The following is a 19,882-nucleotide window of genomic DNA, read 5'->3' as shown; positions in this document are numbered from 1 at the left end:
TTAAATGTAATTGTACATGGGTTAACGGAAGTTTGAAGTCATTTTTATGACTTTGTAACCTTCATAACTTTTGGCTATGATTTTTCAGAGCTGTATTCTCAGTGATGTAAAAACTTTATACTCGTGAAATTTCATCAATAGAAGTTCCATATTAAAAAAAAAAAAATTTTAAAAAAATTATGTTACCTTCCCTAATATTATTTTTGTTTTTAGTCTTAGGTGGGTCTAGCGACCTTTAACATTATTACTTTCTCAACGGCTAAAGGACCATTATTGTTGGCTAAGCATAGTCTATGGCTTTGCAATGCTTTGATATATATATATATATATATATCGAAGAATGTTAAAAATTATATTTTTATTTTATTTTGATGATATAATAATATCAATTAGTTTTTAAATTTTTATTTTTTAATAATAATTAATTGACACTATCACATCAATAACATAATAAACGTGTAATTTTTAATGTTCTCTTTTATATTTATCATCTATAATAATCAAATTTGGTAGACAACGTATCATTTTCAAGTCTAAGGCCCTACAAAGCTACCAATCTCATCAATGGTTGCTACATCTTTATTGGTCAAATGATTTACTTGGAAGTTTGTATGAGTTGTTTGTTTATGCTTATAATTAACCATGCCAACTTTTCTACGCATGGGTAGCGTGCCACTAATATAGAAATGTACGTTGTTGACATGCCAATAACAATAATAAACAACTTTGGTTGAATTTCGATTTCATTTGGCCCTAATTTCATAGGTTAAACACGTGTTTTTAAATAAAGTTGTGAAAAGTGTTATGTTTAAGAGTGTATTAAAAAGAAATGGCAGGTAATTAACAGCTATCATATTAGGGTTTTGTATAACAAATAAATAAGTGCATTTATAAAATTAAAAAAAAAACACGATATTAAAAATTGAACTGTGTTTTCATATAACGGCTATTATTCACTCGCTAGGGTGGCCACACAACAGGTCATAGATAAGATGTGATCGGAGGAAACTCCTAAGTGTATTTGTGATGTTATTTTGATGGAGTCATCTACTTTTGCTTTATCAATGATTGATATATGAAATTCCAAATTTATTTTTTATTTTTTAAAAAAGAAAAAGCTATTATTCAAATGTGATTTTATCAAATGCTTAATTTCTTATGTTTTACATTGGAGGGAAATACTGGTTAATTTTTTATTAGTTCCTCGCGTTTTTATTTATTTATGTACATTGTAAAGCTCCTTCGTATTATTGGTCCATAATAGAATAATTTATGGATTGAGTCATGGGATATCAATATGGGTAACATATGTACTAATAATGTGCCCACCATGCTTGAGTTAGCATTTTCTATGGTCCATGTGGCCAAAAATTTACTTGCAGAATTTATATGCATGCCATCTTGGTTTTCTGAGAAGTACTAGGGAACAAAACAAATGAACTTAGAAAAATTTTTAAACTGATGTGGCAAGGGTTTTTAAATTAAAAAGAGGAATGATACAGCCCCAACTTTGGGCCAAATTTTTTTTTCTTATTTTTTAATTTTTTTTTAAAAATAAAAAAATAAAAAATTAAAAAGGTTTATTAAGCAATAATTTTTATTTTGGTCCTTCTTCTATTTGGTATTTAAAAAAAAAAAAATTGTATTTTTATTCATAATAATGACCAATGTTTTTAAAAAATAGTAATTATTATGAAGAAAAATACAATTTTTATTTTTTTAAAAATACCAAATAAAAGAAGGACCAAAATAAAAATTATTGCTTTAGAAACTTTTTAAATTTTTAATTTTTTTATTTTTAAATTAAAAAATAAGAAAAAAATTTCTGAAGCAAAATACATTTTTTATTTTTTTAAAAATACAAAAAAATAACCAAAAAAAAAATTATTGCTTCAAACAAAATTATTTTTTAAATTAAAAAATAAGGCAAAAGTTGGGCCTTTAGCATTTTCCAATTAAAAAAATAGAAGTTGTTAGGAAGCCAAACAAATGAACCCAAAAAAATTTTCAAACTGACGTAGCAAAGGTTTTTAAATTAAAAAAAAAAATGCAATTCTCTCTCTTGCAATTCTCTTTCCCTTATTTGTCACTCACGGTCTGCTACGCTTATTTGAAAACTTTTTTGAGTTTATTTGTTTGATTCTCTAACACTTCTATGATTTTACATATATACATAAACGTTTTTTTTAAAGCTACTTTTATGTTAAAATTAATTTCTAATTTTGTTGTTATGAATTGAGAGGGGGGCAAATTTGCCACAAAAGTCAGTCATTAAATGAATTAATTAAAACCAAAAAGAGTGGTTGGGTTCTTTTGACAAAATGATGTTGCACTTTACTATATTTGGCTACCCTATGGTGGTCACCACCATATATGCATAGCCGTTATCGTGGTAACCGTCGATTTGTCTATTGACTTCTACATGGTTGGTTGTCGCAGTCTATGAAGTCTACCTACAGTAAGTCCCATTTATTTTATTTTTTTAATTTTCATTTTTGTCAAATGACTTTTCTTTTATAGACTAAACAACTCAGTCCTGCCTGTGACCCTATATACGTGGAGGCTCTGGCTGCTTTCTTGCTGTCTTTTTGACAATCTCTACGAAGCTCTCTAGTTTTACTTTAGAGGGTGATTCTAAGGTTGTGATTATGGCTCTCTAGAAGCCTTCTTTAGTTTAAGATTGGAAAATTGCTGACATTATCTTGGATACCATCTTTATTATCCTTCTTTCTTCCGTTTGGAAGGTAAGAAAAGTGCACAGAAATGCAAACTTCTGCGCTCATCATATAACTTATTGAGCCCCAGTTAGAGCTCATTCTAGCTGCATTCCCACTTATCTTTCTCACTCTCCTTCTTTTCCCATTTGTAGTGGTAAAGATCCATCCCATCACTCTTAGTTTTGTTTTTTCTTTCCCTATTATTTCTCGTTTCTGATTTTCAATACCATATATACAAATGGAAAATTCCTCCATCAAAACTTTTCTGTTAGGCAACACACAAAGCTTCTTTAGCCGGCCTATGAGCAGTTTCATATGCTTTCCTCCTAACGTGACTTACTTACCATGCTTGCAAACTACCTGGGATAGCTCTAGCATCAATCATCAATTGACCATATCTAGTCCAATTAATGCCGTTCATTCTCAGTGACTATAATTTAGAGAGTATTACCTTCTGACACAACCTTCTATTATCACATATCTCTATTAAAAATCGCAGTTACGAGTGTGGCCCCGGCCTCACATGTTTTAGAGTTCTAATATATATATATATATATATTTTTTAATATTTGTCTTGATTATAATAATTGATTAAATCTGCCATTAGTTGGAGATTACCCAAAATAAATATTGTTTTGCCCTAGTAAAATTAAATGAATTATTTCTCTAGCAAACGTCCCAAAGAAGAGTGCATAAGTTGTTTTTTCTTTTCTTTTAAGGGAAACTTTACTTTAAATTTCTGAATTATCACGCGATTTGACCTACTCATTTTGAACTTTTGGGCCCTTTAACTTTTAATTGTGGTCAATTTGAACTCCTCTGTCAGATTTTAAACGTTAAAAGTGTGACAATGACGTTTACACCCCTAATTTTTTTTATAAAATTATAAATTTACCCTTAATTTCAAATTAAAAATTAAAAAAAAAATCATAAGGTGACCCACGGTTGGGCCACCTTGTGATCCTTTTTTTTTTTTCGATTTTTTTTTCCCATTTTTTCAATTTTTTTAATTAAAAAGAAAATTGAAGGGTAATTTTGTATTTTTATGAGTTTTAACGGCAAAATTTGACCGAGAGATAAATTGACTAAAATTAAAAGTTTATACGTTCAAATTGAAAGGTTTTAAAGTTTAGAAGAGATATGTCAAATCTTATGATAATTTAAAAGTGTGAAGTAAAGTTTCTCCTTCCTTTTATTTTCTTTAGATGATAATAAAGAAGATAAATACAAGGGAGGGAATCGTTGCACATGAACAAGGGGAACGGTCGAACACTCGAACGGAGTTGTTGTGAACCACGTAGGAATATTGTAGCTGGCTTTGCATAAAAGAAACCAAGCCACCACATAGGAAATTTCACCATGACTTTAATCCTTTTTTGGCAAACATTATTGAAAATTGTACTATTTTTTTAAATTTAATTTAATTTTTTTTATTATTATTATTTGAAGTTTCACTTTTTACTACTGGTTAACATGTTATAACCATTTGTGTTTTTTTTTTTTTTTAAAAGCGGAATTCGAATATTTCATTCAACTAAACAGAGTTTCTCAACCAATACAATATCTTGAATACATAAAGGAGTAGACCTTCGCCACTGGTGCTCTTCCCTCAGCTGCAAGGCATGCTTAGCTAATCTGTCTGCTGCCGAATTAGCCTCCCTGTGGACATGGCAGACTTGCAAAGCTCGACAATGACTGAGAGATGTTTTGATATCATCTAGCATTGATCCCACTAATCGCCCACTATTTCCTTCCTCTTTTAGACTCTGGACCACCCCGAGGGAATCCCCTTCTAAAATGATCTGCTCCACATGAAGGTGCCGAATAAATTGAGCTGCTGACCAAGCCGCGACCGTTTCAGCATGCAGGGGGTAAAAATGGGTAAAATGCATTTTTGGCAAATTTTTTATAAAATAAAAACTTTTTTTTTTTTTTTTTTTACTTAAAAACCTCTATTTCCAACCCCAAACAAGCTTGAGACAAGCTCCCAAGTTACCCGAGACAGTATAAAGTTATAAACGATGTCGTATCACCTGGTTACTTTTTTATCCGTTCCGAGCTGAACTTTGTAGCAGCCAGCAAGTTAATCTCGTCTCCCTCGTAATCCCATTTCTGAACTACGCCAAGTTTCCGTTGCGATGTTCAAGAATTTAATGTATTTTCTGTAAAACCGAACCAGCCTTTGCGAATCATAGGTATGTAGTAAATTTGGGTTCTTTCAATTTTCTCCTTTCGTCTTCTTTCTCAGCTGCCAAACGAAATTGCATTTCATTTAGCACTTTCTGATTTTTGTTTTGTTTTGTTTTTGGGAAAAATGCTTCTGGGTAGTAGAAAAGAGATAACTTCACAAATCACACTCACTCACAGTCTGTGTGTGAATGAGTGAGTGAGTGGCCGGTTTTGGGTAGTTCTAGCCTTCTAGGTAGTTCTTGTTGAGATTACAGTTGCAAACTTTTGATATTTTGATTATGTTTGTGTATAAATTTGATAAAGGTTACCAAAATATCATTCAATATAGGTGACTTTTCTTGTTTCTGTGGTTAAAATTTGTATGTTCTTCTTGTTCTGCTTTCCCTTCTATTAGAATTGAAGCGTTGGTAGTGCCATGATTTTGATTGGTTGGCTCTATAATCCTCCAATAGCCTTTTGTGGATATTAAATTTTCCTATTTAGAAATGGCCGAGGAAATAATGTTGAGTTATATACATCTGTTGGAAGTTGCTCGAGGTGCGGCTTTTGCTTTTAGCTGGTGAATTTGGGGATTAGAAAACAGGAATATGCTCAGAAACTAAGTCAATAATCAAATAAACTAAATAATATTTAGGAGTTTAAGAATTCCAATGTGGAATTACCTTAGAGAATCTAGAAGATCAGATTGATGATTGTTTCTTAGTATTTGTCGATTATTTAAACTTTTGATAGGAATCCAAAGAAGTGTGTAATTAGCAGGCGAAGATGGAGACTTGAATGTATGTATACTTTAGACTGATATTTGAAGGTCTGGACCATTATAAATGTATGAAAGGTGGTCTTGTCCTTTCCTTTCCAACTAATAGCTAGCATGTTAAACATGAATAATTGAATCTTTTTTTATTCATAACTGGGTCTGTAATTCTCTTTCCTAACCTCAATTTGGTTTTGATTGCCATTGCTGAATTCTGTCCAATTTTTCTTCAGTGGGGTGGGGATGGAGAAAATGTTGTTCCTTCAAGCTTCTACCATGCCAAAATCCTTCTCTCCTTTTTGTGCAGCAAACATTGACCTTACTTTGCACCCTTCTACATCATTTTCTTTTCGAAATCCTACTTCGAGGCCTTGTTCTTGTTCATGCTTCATCTTGTCCTCTCCTGTACAGAGCAGCCGCGTCCTAAAACCAGTTCTGTGTGTTTCAAGGAAGTCTGATTCGACATCTGACCCTGAACCCAACTCCAACCCTAAAGCAAAACCTAAGAAAAGAAGTCACCACCTGAAATCTGAAGCTCCCCAAAAGGATGATGATGAAAATCCTGGTAAGACTAGGATCTTCCCAACAACAATCCCAAGGAAGCCAAGGCGTGGTCGTAGGAGTGAAGCAGCTGCAGTTGAGGACTTTGTGCGTGACTCACTTGAACAGACATTTGCGTCAATCAGAGAGCAGAATTCAGAAGTACTTGAGAATAAGGAAAAGATATTGAAGGAAAGAGTTAATGAAGACAAGATTGATGCTGACAGCAGTGAAGAAGAAGATGATGATGAAAACAAGAGTGAGGATGGTGTTGGTGGTAATGGAAGAAGAAAGAAGATGGTGGTTGAGGAGGAAAGTCCAAGTTGGCCACTTGATGCTGATGTGGGGTGGGGGATTAGAGCATCGGAGTATTTTGAGCAGCACCCGGTCAAGAATGTTGTAGGGGAAGATGGTGTTGAGATTGACTGGGAAGGAGAGGTCGATGATAACTGGGTGATGGAGATCAATTGTCTGGAGTGGGAGAGCTTTGCTTTTCATCCAAGCCCACTCATTGTTTTTGTTTTTGAACGATACAACAGGTAATTTTGGTGAAGGTTTTTGCTATATGCTTGAACTAGCAGTGCTATTTATCTTTCATATTGCATACCTGTATTGTCCTATATGACTGTTTGCTCGTTTTAAATGCAGCATTAGTTATAGTGTAATGAGGTAGGGATTTGGTTAAGGGAAAGGTTTTCTGGGTTTAGCGCAATATGTATATGCTTATAACATCTGTTCATCTATGTGGCACTTTTCTGTGGTTTTATCAAAAGACAGCTGGTGGGAAATGTTGGTTTTATTTGATAAGCAACATGTTGATCAAGGAAGTAAACACTTAAATAATGAAGTGGGAAGGTGTATATCACTGTTTATTTGGTAGAAAAGTACTATATATGCGTGTATGAGAATAATGAACGTAGTAGATTTAAACAAATTTTATACAAATTCACTGTTGCAATTTAATTATTGTCATAGTTCACAATTTATCTTTCTGTTCACAGGGCAACTGATAACTGGAAGGCTTTGAAAGAGCTAGAAAAGGCGCTTAAGGTGTATAGGAGTTCTAAAGATCGGTTGCCTCCACGGGTATATCAAACTTCTCATTTGCCCTTCTTTTCTTAAAGTTCTATCTGTTCCATTTTCTATGATCCGTGGATAAGCGTTGCCACATATCTTGTTGACCCTTCATTTGGTTGCTGAGAAATGAAGGAATTTGGGAGAAAATGACTTTTTGAGCATGAGATTTTCTAATGCTTCTCTTATAAACTAATATCAACTGAACTAATCCACACACTGCTTCTCTTGGCCCTGATTGCTAAAATTTTAAAATTCAGTATTTTAACTTGTATTCTTTCCTACATATTCTGGTGACCAATCTGATTGAATTTTCTCAAAATGTGCTTCCATGTGTATTCGATGATGGGAATGCTCTGGAATTTCCTGATAACAGTCAGTAAAGATAGACACCAATATTGAGAGAGATTTGGCATATGCCCTTAAAGCTAATGAGTGCCCACAAATTTTGTTTTTACGGGGAAACAGGATCTTATACAGGGAGAAAGGTGAGATTATGACTTCTGGTCTTCATGATATTAAGAAGCACGATTTTGCTCAGATGCTTCTGAAGAATGGATGTGTTGAAGTTCTGTTTAGGGCCTTCAGGCCATAATACTATATTATATGTGCCTTTGCAGAGTTTCGGACAGCAGATGAGTTAGTCCAAATGATTGCACATTTCTACTACAATGCAAAGAGGCCTTCATGGATCGATGTTGCTGCTGTATCTCCAGCTTAATAATGTCATCATAGGTACTTACTGCAAAGTATACTTGCTCTTGATTGTTAATTAGGCTTTGATTGTTAATGCTTTTTAGATGGTGCTTTTGTTTGAAAAGGTGTTCTATAAAGGTGAAAGTAGATTTGTGTTTTGAGATGTTTGTTAATGTTTTTGTATTGAAAAGAGAAAACAAAAGAGATTTTCAAGCAAAACCATGATGTTTCTCTCATTTTCATTGTTGTTGTTAGAATCTGCCTTTATTCTTCCATCTAATACTACCTGTTTTTTAGGTGAGTGCTTGTGTAAATCCTTGAAATGAAGGTGAGAAGAATGGAACATAATCAAGAGCAAGCCTAATTAGCAGGTTGAAGCTGTTTGTAAAAAGTAATAGCGCAGATGTTGCTGCAGTTGCAAGTGATGGCGCAAGGCTGTGTCCCAAATCTCTTGCATTTTCATTGCTGTTCTTAACATCTACCTTTACAACTTTATTCTTCCTTCTAATGATAATTCAAACCAGACAATTATAAACATAATATCCCGCCAACCTTAATCAAATCTTAATGATTATCTTCCTTCATATATATTTTTTTAAAATATTCCATCAACTTAATTTCTTTTCATTAAAATGAAATCGACTGGTAACCATATGATACATACTTTACCCGCCATGACCAATAATTCATGGACATACTTTACCACACATACTGGATTGGTGGATCCTATTTCAATGGAAACTTGATGACTCGATGTGCCTACAATTATTGCTATGTCATGAGTTACTCTACGTATTGCTCGACGTAATATATGATGAATTCGTTAATGTCTTTTGTTGATTCTTTTTCACAGCTTAATAAATAATTTGATAAGCCAATGATTTATTTTCCAGTAATCACTTGATCACTCTTATTTTTTTTTCAACAAAAAAAATTATAAGTAAAGAGTCAGTTTTACATTTAGTTTTTATTTATTTAAATAAATAGGTGTGTTTTAGAAAAATATATATATATTTTAAGTGAAAACACATCTATAACACTTTTCCCCTTTTATCTCATGTCAAAATATTTTTTCATAAAAAAAAAAAAAAAAACTTGTCCAAATACAATATAGCCACAATTTTTCCTTTTCTACGAATCAGCCTTTTGGCCCTTTAATATTTCGTTGAGCTAAGATTCTTAAAGAGAGGAAAAATATATAAAAAAGAAAAGAAAGGGGTAGTTTAGAAATAAGAAAACATTGTGGGTGAAAAATGAAACAAAATAGAATATAATATCTAGGGTCCGTTTTGCTCCTCCCACTTTGACCGGATCACACTCCGCCTCCGGCAAGCACCTGTCTCTCTCTTTCTAGGGTTTTCAGAGCTTGTCGTCTAGGTTTTCGCGCCGATCTCTCTGAATATCTTTGTGGCTGATTTTGCGGAAGTCTTGAAAGAATGGTGAGAGGATTGGTCAGCAAGCTCGTCTCTCGTTCTCTCTCCGTCGCCGGAAAATGGCAGCAACAGCAGCTCCGCCGCCTCAACATTCACGAGTATCAGGTCCCTCTCTCTCCCCCTCTCTCTCTCTCTCTCACACGCACGCACGCACGCACATGTATATGTGTACACATTGGAATAAGATTTTTTTTTTTTCTTTTGCTGTTTGGTTCTGGAGAAAATTCAGGAAAATAAAACAAAAAAAACTTGTGCTTTTACGGCTTATGTTGTTATGGTTTCATAAAAAATTTTGATAATTCATTTTACCGATCTCGGGCCTTTATTGGGGACAACTGACGGAAGGATTTTTCTCTTTTAAATGATTTTTGGAGTTTTTTTTTACGCTTCTGTGTTTTCTCGGCAATCAAACAGTGTGTATTACTGTTTATATTTTCATGAAAGGTTTGTGCTTTTGGTGAGAAATGTGTGGGTATTGTGCTGGTTCAGTCTCGTGATTTTGCGGAATTATGAATTGGTTCGGAAACGTTGATTGGATGTGGCGATTAAGCTTTTTTTTTTTTTTTTGTTTGTTGAAATCAGGGGGCTGAGTTGATGGGCAAATACGGGATCAATGTTCCAAAAGGTGTGGCCGTTTCTTCCCTTGATGAAGTCAGGAAGGCGATTCGTGATGTATTTCCCAATGAAAGCGAGGTAATTGTTTGTAATTCAAGGCATTACTGTGTTCTTTTATTTCAAACTTTTTTTTTGGTTGATGTGAAAACTGAGGAGATGAATGGAAAGTATCACTTTGCCTCCTATGTTTATATTATTTGTTTTAGAAGAAAAAAAAAAAAAATGAAATTATGCAACGTAGTTGTATTTGGCCCAAATCAGGTCTATGTGTTATTGGGATCTGAATGGTAAACAGATGGAAGTTTAAACTATTCTTTCCTCTCATTTTTGTACATCCTCTTAGCAAGCACGCTGGTTGACGGAAAAAGTGGAATGCTAACTTTGATTTTATGATACAGGTGGTGGTCAAAAGCCAAATTTTGGCAGGTGGGAGAGGCTTGGGAACCTTTAAAAGTGGTCTAAAGGGTGGAGTTCATATTGTTAAGGCTGATCAGGTTGAAGATATAGCTGGTACTGAAGATTTTTTCTCTCTTTCCTCAAGAGTGTGATTTAAGATGTTTTTCTTTGTTACTTATCAAAAAAAAAAAAAAGATGTTTTTCTTTGTTTGACTTGTATGTAATCTCTTTTATTGTCAATTTGTCCCTCCAGTAGGGATTTAGTACTACATTGGTAATCTTCTAGTTCTGCCGCATTTCTATTCTTGGGCCTTGGCCCTTGTCTATAACAAGATGGGGTTTGTTTATGTTATACATACCCAATACCAAACCCGGCCTAATGAAATATATTATTGACAAAGTCAGACTGAAGTTATTTGGATTGGTTTGATTTGGTTTCATTTTTCGAAGGGCACAAATTTCCTCCAACCTATTTAAATAAGTAACAAGTGTCATTCAACATCTTTAGATTTCTCAAAAATTAATGTTTAGGTTCTTAGGTTAGTAGAATGACAATAAATGATTCTTAAAAATATTAAAAAAAATATGTGAGAGATGACATTTGTCACGTATTGAAGTAAGTTGAAGAAAATTTCTTCCAAACTAGTTTGGAGGAAATTTCTGTAATTTTTCAAATATTGACAGATTCTTTATTATAAAGATATATTTTTCCATGACTGTGATGCTTAGGCAAACTCAAATGATCAAATCCCTACTAGTAAACCTGCCTAGCTTAATGTTATATATTTGATGTACATATGAATTTTAATGAGCTATTTAAGGACAAACTTTTTGCATAGAATGAACTCTAAAGGGCCAACATGGTTAGCCTATTCACTGTATAAAGCCAATTGCTGGCTGATTTTATTTGCCATGTAAAAAGAGAAGCAAGTTTTCATCTTTATTTTTTGATAAGTCTTAAAAATTTAATGTAGCATGCTTCCCTGTCTAAGGCAATGTGGGATTGCATCCCCTCTTCTATGGGAACAATAACCCCCCTGTTCATGCTGGAACTCCCTTGTTTATGGTCGAATGTATTATTGGTTTGTTTCTTGGGTTGGGTCAGCGAACTTTTATCTGCCCGAAACAGTTAATTTTTTTTCTTCATATTACTTCAATTCTAGACCCGTTCTAGGCCCTGAGATATTAAACCAAATCAACGTAGGATGCTTGATCCATCTCAAGCTACTTTGGAGGACTCTAGTGCTGCTTGTATATAGGTTTGCAATTGTTGCTTGTGGGTAAGATTTCTTGCAATATATGAGTATCTTATCTTCAAATGTGCACAACTGGGAACTTCAATTCATCTTAAGTTTGTTCTATATGATTGCCAATGGTCTTTTGCCAAGTGGCAACTCCTCCTCCACTAAGTAAGGGCAGAGGGCCAGGTCACAAGTTCAATCTTGTTGGGTGTGGTAGTTGTATTTACCTATAAGGGAAAATAATCTTTGTTCTGTATGATTAAGAGTTTTATCATTCCATAGCATTCTCCCCTATTTTGATTTCATAATTTTATATTCAGGGAAGATGCTTGGGCAGATACTTGTTACTAAACAAACTGGTTCCCAAGGCAAAGTTGTCAGCAAGGTCAGGCATTTTTTATTCAGTCTATTTAGGATCATCAATTATTTTAGCGTTGCCAGCTTCATTTTATGACTAGTTTTGTTCTGTTCTTTTGTTGCCAATATGTTTGTGTTCAAGTTGAACATGGGCATCAATATGTAACTTGATTTAGGCCAATGAGCTTTAGCTCAAATGGCACCTCCCCCCACTATGAGAAGAGGGTGGAGGGTAAGGTGGATTCAAGGCCTAAGGGGGTGTGTTTTTAACTTGCCAATCAGAATATATATTTGTCTTCATATATTTCTTTTGTCTTGGTTCCCTGCATAGCAAATCTCAGTATGCTTTGCTATCTACTGCTTATTTGTTTGAGGTGCAGTTTATTTATTTTTCCTTATACAGGTGTACTTGTGTGAAAAATTGTCACTCGTCAATGAGATGTACTTTGCAAATCTCAGTATGCTTTGCTATCTACTGCTTATTTGTTTGAGGTACAGTTTTTTTATTTTTCCTTATACAGGTGTACTTGTGTGAAAAATTTTCACTCGTCAATGAGATGTACTTTGCTATCACTCTGGATCGTAAAACTGCTGGCCCGGTATGTTCTCAAACTTAGTGTCTAATCTTTTTATTTGATTTGAACAATTAGTTTTATTCTGTCAATACATTTGGACATTCTATCCTTATTTCTGGTTAGGCATAGTAGTCCTAAATCGAATATGCTTTTGCATATCTTTCTTTCCCCAGCTTATAATTGCCTGTAGAAAAGGAGGAACCAGCATTGAAGACCTTGCAGAGAAATTCCCTGATATGATTATAAAGGTTGCTATCCTTTTATTTTATTTTGATGGTTTATCATTGTTATTGAGGCAGTCTCATCCTTCTTTGATATATTGAAATGTAATAGACGCGTTATTTTGATAGGTGCCTATTGATGTTTTCAAAGGAATAACTGATGAAGATGCCACAAAGGTTGTTGATGGTTTGGCTCCCACAGTGGCTGATAGGAAAGATGCAATTGAACAAGTGAAGAAATTGTATGAGCTTTTTTGCAAGTGTGACTGCACAATGTTGGAAGTGAGCATAAGCTTTTAAATTGCAAATTTGCATGGTGGCATATTTATTCATTTAATTTTTTTCCATTGGATGTTGTAGTCTGAATGATGAACTTTGGTTCTTCTGGGCAGATCAATCCCATTGCAGAGACTTCTGATAAGCAGTTGGTAGCTGCTGATGCTAAGTTGAACTTTGATGACAATGCTGCCTTTCGTCAGAAAGAGATATTTGCTCTCCGTGATCCATCGCAGGAGGATCCTCGGGAGGTGTTTGTTTTTTCTTATAATGCTTATTTATCTGGAATGATTTTTCTTAAATATTTTTGGTTGGTGATGTGAAAGCCAACCATTTGGGTTTTGATTGTGAGACGATAAATCACTGCAATTGTGAACTTTTGAATAGACATCCTGCTTGAAGCACAGACATGCAAAACACCATTTCCATAGAGTTAGACTAAGCAGCAGCAATGAATACTTATGCATCTTTCGTTATATTCTTATAGGTGGCTGCTGCTAAAGCAGATTTAAATTATATTGGCTTAGATGGAGAGATTGGTTGCATGGTGAATGGTGCAGGATTGGCAATGGCCACAATGGACATAATTAAATTGCATGGGGGAACTCCTGCCAATTTTCTAGATGTAGGTGGGAATGCTTCTGAAGGCCAGGTAATGACTTAACTTCTAGGATTGTTGTTTTTAAGAATTGGTTTTTACTGCTTATATGTCATTAGCGCTTTTGTGCCCATTGTTGTAATCAAGTACCATATTTATTTATCAGTTATATACTTTTAGCTTTTCAATAACATAAATACTTATAATAAGGCTGAATATTCTCTGTGCACACACATGCCATGTATATTTATGATGTTGTGTTCATTGGCATTTTCTTCTGACAAAACAGATATTCTATAAATGGTTTTATATTGTTTATTAGCCATTTTCTGAGTCTGATCTTGGATAATCTCTAAACTGTCATGAATTTGACTTGTTACTTGCCTTGAGAAAACAACTTTTTAGTTACCATTTTTTTAATCATTAACTTATATGAAGCAGGTGGTTGAGGCATTCAAAATATTGACCTCTGACGACAAGGTCAAAGCAATTCTAGTGAACATATTTGGAGGAATAATGAAATGTGACATAATTGCTAGTGGAATTGTCAATGCTGCCAAACTGGTTAGATTCTGTGTCCGATTATCTCATGTGCATTTGGAACATTTGCTACTTTTTGGAACTGGTTATCTTCTCATATCCACTTTGTACTTCAGCCCCTCCAATCGTTGTTTTTGTGTCTTTTCACACATACTCTTATATTTTTATGATACCATTATAAAATAAAATTTATAGAACTTTCAATGAAGAAATGGGATAGGTTGTATTTAGAAGTATTTGATATTTCTAAACGCAAATAAACAGAAAAAATAAATGCAAAAAGGAATGAAGGAAGAAGAATGTTCTTTTATTATAATTGAATTATCATAAGATTTTAATTTGTTCCCTTCTTTTTCCTTTGGCTGAATTTGAATGAATTTATTATTGCCTTAAAGCGCTATTGCGCTGATGTTTTATCTTCTTCTGGGCCTTGTGTTGAAGGTTTCACTGAAAGTACCAGTGATTGTTCGGCTTGAAGGCACCAATGTTGACCAAGGAAAGAGAATTCTAAAGGTAAACTTGAAACTTGATCTGATGTCAAATCTTTGAACAGAAATTCATAATGTCATGAGAATCATCTTTGATAAATTGGATAAAAGTGTATGGTTATTTATGTTGATCGCTGATTGGTCTGCAGGAAAGCGGTATGGCATTGATAACGGCCGAAGACCTTGATGATGCTGCCGAGAAAGCAGTTAAAGCATACAAGTGAGGGAATGAATCCCTTGGTTCCTACATAATTTTATCTGTTTCAGCATATGATTCTTTTTGTGGTGAATCTGATTTGCTGCTTGCATTTTTCTGCGGGAATACATATAGACGTAGTTTCAGTAAAATGGGAATCGATGTGAGATTCTGATTGAATCTAGAACAATTGTCAAAGCTTTCCCAATAAGGTTGGGTTTCCTCAAATTATTTATAATCCACTTTAGTTTTTTTTTTTCTTCTGATTTTTTTCTGGTTTGGATATTCGTTATAAATTGTTTTTGGCTTCTTGATCTCCTTCATCTTAAGCTGAGCAATGGTGCTTAGAAGTTATTTACACCTAGAAAACACCCATGCCCATAAATGTATGAGTTCTAGTGTGCGTGTGCCTTTGTTTTATGAAGGAAATGTCTGTTAGTAAGGGGAGAGAAAAACCTTATTATTAGATGATTCCCAAGTAAGAATTATGATATTTGATGCGAAATAGAGTTATATAATTGCATGCAATATGTCTGTTCCCTTATATATGAAACAACAGAAAAAGGATTCTCTTTTTATATAATCCTTGGAGTTAACCTTTAATATAAAATAGAAGGAACAATAGACGTTAACATTGGCATCGAGTCTCATCTTCTTTCGACGACCAAGGGCTTTTTCTCCTTTGTTTTTTTACTTTTTAAATGTTCTCAAAACAAAAAAATATATCTTTTTAAGTAGAGAAAATTCATTGAAAGCCTAAGGGGTGCAATTCAAGTATACAAGAAGTATATAAGAGAAATGCTCAACAAACAAAAATTTGCATAGCCAGAGGCATGGATAAGGGTGTTAACAGAGATTTACTCAAGTAAAGCTTAAAGAAAACATGTCTGCAGATCCGAGTTTGTTCTCTCACGATCATCTAAGTTTGGAGTGTTCTATTATTTCCAAATGTACCACAACAAAAAAGAAAGAGTCGCGTTTGAAACAATAATGATATCATTCCGGCTGATCCTTATATTTCAACGCACCAAAAGATTCACCATATGTCCAGCCATAACCCACTTTACCCCAAACATCTGAAAAACCATAATCTACTGCTCTCTAGTGACATCACAATGAAGAAGAACATGATCCGACATTGTCCATCGGTTTTCAAATTTAAAGTAACTTATACCCCTTTGAAAATCACTGCAATCAATAAGTATAAGGAAATTATATGAAAGAAATCCGGGTAATGTGCCTTGGACAATGCCTGCAAAGTGAGCCTTCCAAATAGGAGAAATGTGAAGCCTATCAATTCTAGACCATGACGGAGAGTCCTGACTCCTGGTTATTAGTGTGTAACACTAAAAACCTTTTATTTATTTATTTATTTTTTTTAAAGTAAAAACATATGTTTTTAAGCACTCACTCTCACATATTAGTTTTGCTCCATGATACAAAAGAAACTGAAAGGGAAGGAAGAAGATAATTGGTTTTTTCATTACACAAAATCTTTATTGTAGATCATACTCTAAACTACATTCAAAATATAGAATGAGAAACATTAGTTATATATCCACCTAGAATTTTTGCCTTTTCAATGACTCTGCAATCCTCTTGGAAATGCAATAGGCAGTGGACTGGATGGTAATCATGGGATTGACCCCAACTGCAGTAGGTAGAATGCTTGCATCACATACAAACAACCCTTTTGCTTCCCAACTTTCACCATTCTCATCAACTGCACCTTCCTCCTCTGTGGCACCCATTCTACAACTTCCCATCTGATGTGCAGAACAATATATGGTCCAGTTTTCTCCTCTTGAACCTGCCCCTCCAACTGCTGTGACTTTGTCCAAGAACTCCTCCAACTCCTCCTCCTTTATCCCTTTACATTTAATTCTCTGGCCATCACTCCTATAAGTACCCACTTCAACTGCTCCACTGGCAACCAAAATCCTCAAAGCTTGCCTCATCCCAGCTTGAAGATTTTCTTTATCTGTACCACTTAATCGATACTCAATCTTACCCTCTGCCTTCACCTCTCCTGAACCCTGATCTCTTACCATTGCAAAAAGGTTAGCAGTTCTTGCATACTTCACCATCCTCTCCTTCATGTCGAGCCCCGAAACCCATGGAAGTAATCCGCTAAATGCGGCAGGTCCTAGTGCAGAAGCTTCTATAATAGCCCGGACATCAGAATCTTCTGAAACCACCTTATTGAGAGAAGTAATGATTCCTCCCTCATACGCTTTGCCTTTAAGATTAGATATGTTTTCTGGGAAATATCCCCAAACCAGTTGAACAGGGTGGAGGTGGAGGTTTCTGCCAATGTTTGGATTCTCCATGCCACTAGAGATCATTAGAGGGGGAGTCAAGAGAGACCCACATGCACAAATTGTTACTCTAGCCTCAATTTGCAGCTTCTTTGTGATAGCCTTGCTCGAAGTTGTTGCAATCACTCCCAGGCATCTCTTTCTCATCCTTCCATTCTTTTCATTCTCCAATATGAGTTTCTCAGCTTTGCTTCCTGTCAGGATCACTGCACCACAGTTCACAGCATCTACCAACCAAGTTGAATCAGTGCCTTTCTTATCTCCTGTTCTACAACCATAACTACAAGAACCACAGTAATGATTTTCTGATGAATTTGTTGCAACTATCTCAACTTTCAAACCAAGATTCTCACACCCTTTTCGGAGTGCTTGATTCTGGAAGCTTTCTTCCATACACTTATCTGTGACACCAATCCTCTTACAAACGGCATCCATGGCAGATTGATAGCTAGAGCTTCCGTAAAATGGGATCTTATGATCGACAGCCCACTCTCGAAGAACTGAATCCGGTGTTTTGATAGATGCGGACCAGTTTACAGCAGAGCCTCCACCAACTGTTGAGCCGGCCAACATCATAGCTTTCCCATCAAGAGTTGACAAAAGTCCACCTGATTCATATAGCTCATTCAGGGAAGGCCCTTCTAAAGAAGAATAGTCTGCGGGCACAAAATAGTTTCCCTTCTCAAGAACAATTACTTTTTGGCCAGAGCTTGCAAGAACTGCAGCTGCAATCCCACCACCACTGCCAGAGCCAACGACAACAACGTCACATTTGATCTTGTATACGCTTTGCTCTGCATCTTCAGTGACTTGAAGGCCTTTCTGGGTGAGAGATTGGAGAATTGTGGAGTCACTTTCGTTTATAGTTTCTATCACCCCCTTTTGGAGTGGCCTCTCCTCATGTGGTTTCGTCAATTTTTCCCTGGTGTCAACCTGGTACCCGATTGCTTTCCATGCTGGATTTTCTGAATTTTCATCAGTCTGCAATATGCAGGAAAAAAAAAAAAAAAAAGCTCAAAACTCTTAACAAAAACAATAAAAGAATAACTTTTTTTTTTTTTTTGGTGCGAAAGTACAATTACACCCCTCAAACTACTATTTTATTGTCAATATCTCCTCCAAACTATCAATTGTGTTGGCTATATTCTTCTTAATGACAAAAAGACACTAAATAAATTCTAAAAATTAAAAAAAAATTTAAATAAAATAAATAAATAAAAATTACAAGGGTGGCTTAACAGACAAGCCCCCAAGTGTCTGGGGGTGGATCGACCACCCCTTATTATTATTATTTTTTTTAAAATTTATGGAGCATTTTTGTCTTTTTGTTGGCATTGAGGGAACATTGACATTTTTTAGAAAGTTTAGAAGGGACATTGATAATGTGAAGATAGTTTGAGGAGGCTATGTGCAATTTTTCCCATTTTTTATTCGGTATGTAACAAGTAGAAAAATGAAAAATGATAATTCAAAACTCTTAAGGGAAAAGTAAAAAAGGAGAAACGTTTTATAGGCAGATGAAAGTTTAAAGATTTTCTTTGCAGGATCCAAGATATACCAATATTCTTTAACACCTAAAGATGGCAATTTTAATCAAACATAGATTTCACTTTCTTCTCACTCACCACAAAATTTCTTTATGAAAACTGTTTCTTAGTATCCAAGTAACAAATAGAGCAGGATGAGAAACCATAGTGGATTAAAAGCATTACCCTTGAGAAGAAGTTATAGAAGCAGAAGATTTTAAAAACCACAAACAACATCCTTAAGGGTAACAGAAGCCTTTCTCTTGACCATTTCTTGAGAATTTCTTCTCTCTTTTCCAAAGAAATTTCAGAGAAGTTAAGAATAAATGGCCATTTCCTGTCAAAGCACAGAGACCCACAAAGCAATAGAGTTCCCAATCTGAATGACAGCATCCTCAGAACTAAGCTCACTAGGAACACAGCCTGTGGTAGACACCTCTTCACCATCAGCTCTGCCACCTGTTTTTCATTCAAAGAGAAAACATGTTATACATATTGTTTTTTTGTTTTTCTGTTTGTTCTATAGAATTAAATACAGAATAAGCATTACAAATTAAGATAGGATATAGACAACTAATTAACCTCATCAGGGATTGGATGCTGAGACCCAGAAGCTTTGTAGAAGGAATGGAGGGAGTGGTCAGCTGGGTTCTCCTTGCCAATGCTGTCCTCCCATGGCTGCAGGGGAGGGATAAGAGCCTCACAGATGGCAGCCAGTGATTGAATCTGAGCTAAAGAGAAACCATGGCTGTAGCTGCCCTCTCTCCTCCCTCCTCTCAACAATGTGTGACTGCTCTTCCTTCCCTTCATCTCTCTCTCTCTGTAATGATATATTTCTTTTTGTTAATTCTTTTTTTCTCGTTTGATCTTCAGTGACATCTTTCTTCGTTTTATAGAGTTGTTGTAAATAGTGGATTCCACTTGGGGCATGGCTTTTGTGGTGTAGTAGGGGGTGGGGGGGTGGGGGCAAAATGTTTTTTTGTGGAAAATTTCTCCTTCAGTCTGTCCATTCTTTTGTTTTTTTTTTTTAATTTCTTTTTCTCTTTCGCCAATACCTTTGTCTTGTCAACTATATTATTTCAAATAAAAAAAATTGTATTTTTCACATTTGTACACTTGAACGTTGAACGC

General features: G+C 34.9%; 3 protein-coding genes across 3 annotated transcripts; 2 read left to right on the top strand and 1 right to left on the bottom strand.

Annotated features, from left to right (window-relative positions):
* Window positions 1-4,736: 4,736 nt before the first annotated feature.
* LOC132165836 (thioredoxin-like fold domain-containing protein MRL7, chloroplastic) lies at window positions 4,737-8,555 on the top strand. The gene is made up of 6 exons (XM_059576518.1): window positions 4,737-4,912; window positions 5,895-6,740; window positions 7,203-7,287; window positions 7,652-7,763; window positions 7,896-8,010; window positions 8,269-8,555. The coding sequence occupies exons 2-5, from the start codon at window positions 5,905-5,907 to the stop codon at window positions 7,994-7,996; spliced, it is 1,134 nt and encodes a 377-aa protein (XP_059432501.1). The 5' UTR covers window positions 4,737-4,912; window positions 5,895-5,904; the 3' UTR covers window positions 7,997-8,010; window positions 8,269-8,555.
* Window positions 8,556-9,222: 667 nt separating this feature from the next.
* On the top strand, window positions 9,223-15,165 carry LOC132166375 (succinate--CoA ligase [ADP-forming] subunit beta, mitochondrial). Its single transcript, XM_059577178.1, has 12 exons — window positions 9,223-9,509; window positions 9,987-10,097; window positions 10,418-10,529; window positions 11,977-12,041; window positions 12,535-12,612; window positions 12,762-12,836; window positions 12,939-13,091; window positions 13,202-13,336; window positions 13,573-13,737; window positions 14,125-14,247; window positions 14,665-14,736; window positions 14,861-15,165. Exons 1-12 carry the CDS (start codon window positions 9,408-9,410, stop codon window positions 14,933-14,935), a joined length of 1,266 nt encoding a protein of 421 aa, XP_059433161.1. The 5' UTR covers window positions 9,223-9,407; the 3' UTR covers window positions 14,936-15,165.
* Window positions 15,166-16,325: 1,160 nt separating this feature from the next.
* LOC132166151 (long-chain-alcohol oxidase FAO2-like) lies at window positions 16,326-19,564 on the bottom strand. The gene is made up of 3 exons (XM_059576925.1): window positions 19,334-19,564; window positions 18,938-19,210; window positions 16,326-18,206 (listed from the first exon to the last, which is right to left on the bottom strand). Exons 1-3 carry the CDS (start codon window positions 19,559-19,561, stop codon window positions 16,470-16,472), a joined length of 2,238 nt encoding a protein of 745 aa, XP_059432908.1. The 5' UTR covers window positions 19,562-19,564; the 3' UTR covers window positions 16,326-16,469.
* Window positions 19,565-19,882: the final 318 nt, after the last annotated feature.

Source organism: Corylus avellana, chromosome ca11 (genome assembly GCF_901000735.1).
Source record: "Corylus avellana chromosome ca11, CavTom2PMs-1.0".
In the NCBI taxonomy this organism is placed as follows: Eukaryota; Viridiplantae; Streptophyta; class Magnoliopsida; order Fagales; family Betulaceae; genus Corylus; species Corylus avellana.
Note: the sequence above shows the minus strand (reverse complement) of the source record. Positions and strands in the feature narration are given on the sequence as shown.

What these genes read in the sequence shown, in the direction of transcription:
- LOC132165836 (XM_059576518.1), top strand. Translation starts at nt 5,905, where the DNA reads ATGGAGAAAATGTTGTTCCTTCAAGCTTCTACCATGCCAAAATCCTTC. An exon ending in AAGATCGGTTGCCTCCACGG is followed by an intron (nt 7,288 to 7,651) that starts GTATATCAAACT and finishes TCCTGATAACAG; the next exon opens with TCAGTAAAGATAGACACCAA. An exon ending in GATCTTATACAGGGAGAAAG is followed by an intron (nt 7,764 to 7,895) that starts GTGAGATTATGA and finishes GTGCCTTTGCAG; the next exon opens with AGTTTCGGACAGCAGATGAG.
- LOC132166151 (XM_059576925.1), bottom strand. Translation starts at nt 19,561, where the DNA reads ATGAAGGGAAGGAAGAGCAGTCACACATTGTTGAGAGGAGGGAGGAGA. An exon ending in AGCATCCAATCCCTGATGAG is followed by an intron (nt 19,211 to 19,333) that starts GTTAATTAGTTG and finishes AATGAAAAACAG; the next exon opens with GTGGCAGAGCTGATGGTGAA. An exon ending in TCTATAACTTCTTCTCAAGG is followed by an intron (nt 18,207 to 18,937) that starts GTAATGCTTTTA and finishes TGCATATTGCAG; the next exon opens with ACTGATGAAAATTCAGAAAA.
- LOC132166375 (XM_059577178.1), top strand. Translation starts at nt 9,408, where the DNA reads ATGGTGAGAGGATTGGTCAGCAAGCTCGTCTCTCGTTCTCTCTCCGTC. An exon ending in TCCCTGATATGATTATAAAG is followed by an intron (nt 12,837 to 12,938) that starts GTTGCTATCCTT and finishes TTATTTTGATAG; the next exon opens with GTGCCTATTGATGTTTTCAA. An exon ending in GGAATGCTTCTGAAGGCCAG is followed by an intron (nt 13,738 to 14,124) that starts GTAATGACTTAA and finishes TATATGAAGCAG; the next exon opens with GTGGTTGAGGCATTCAAAAT.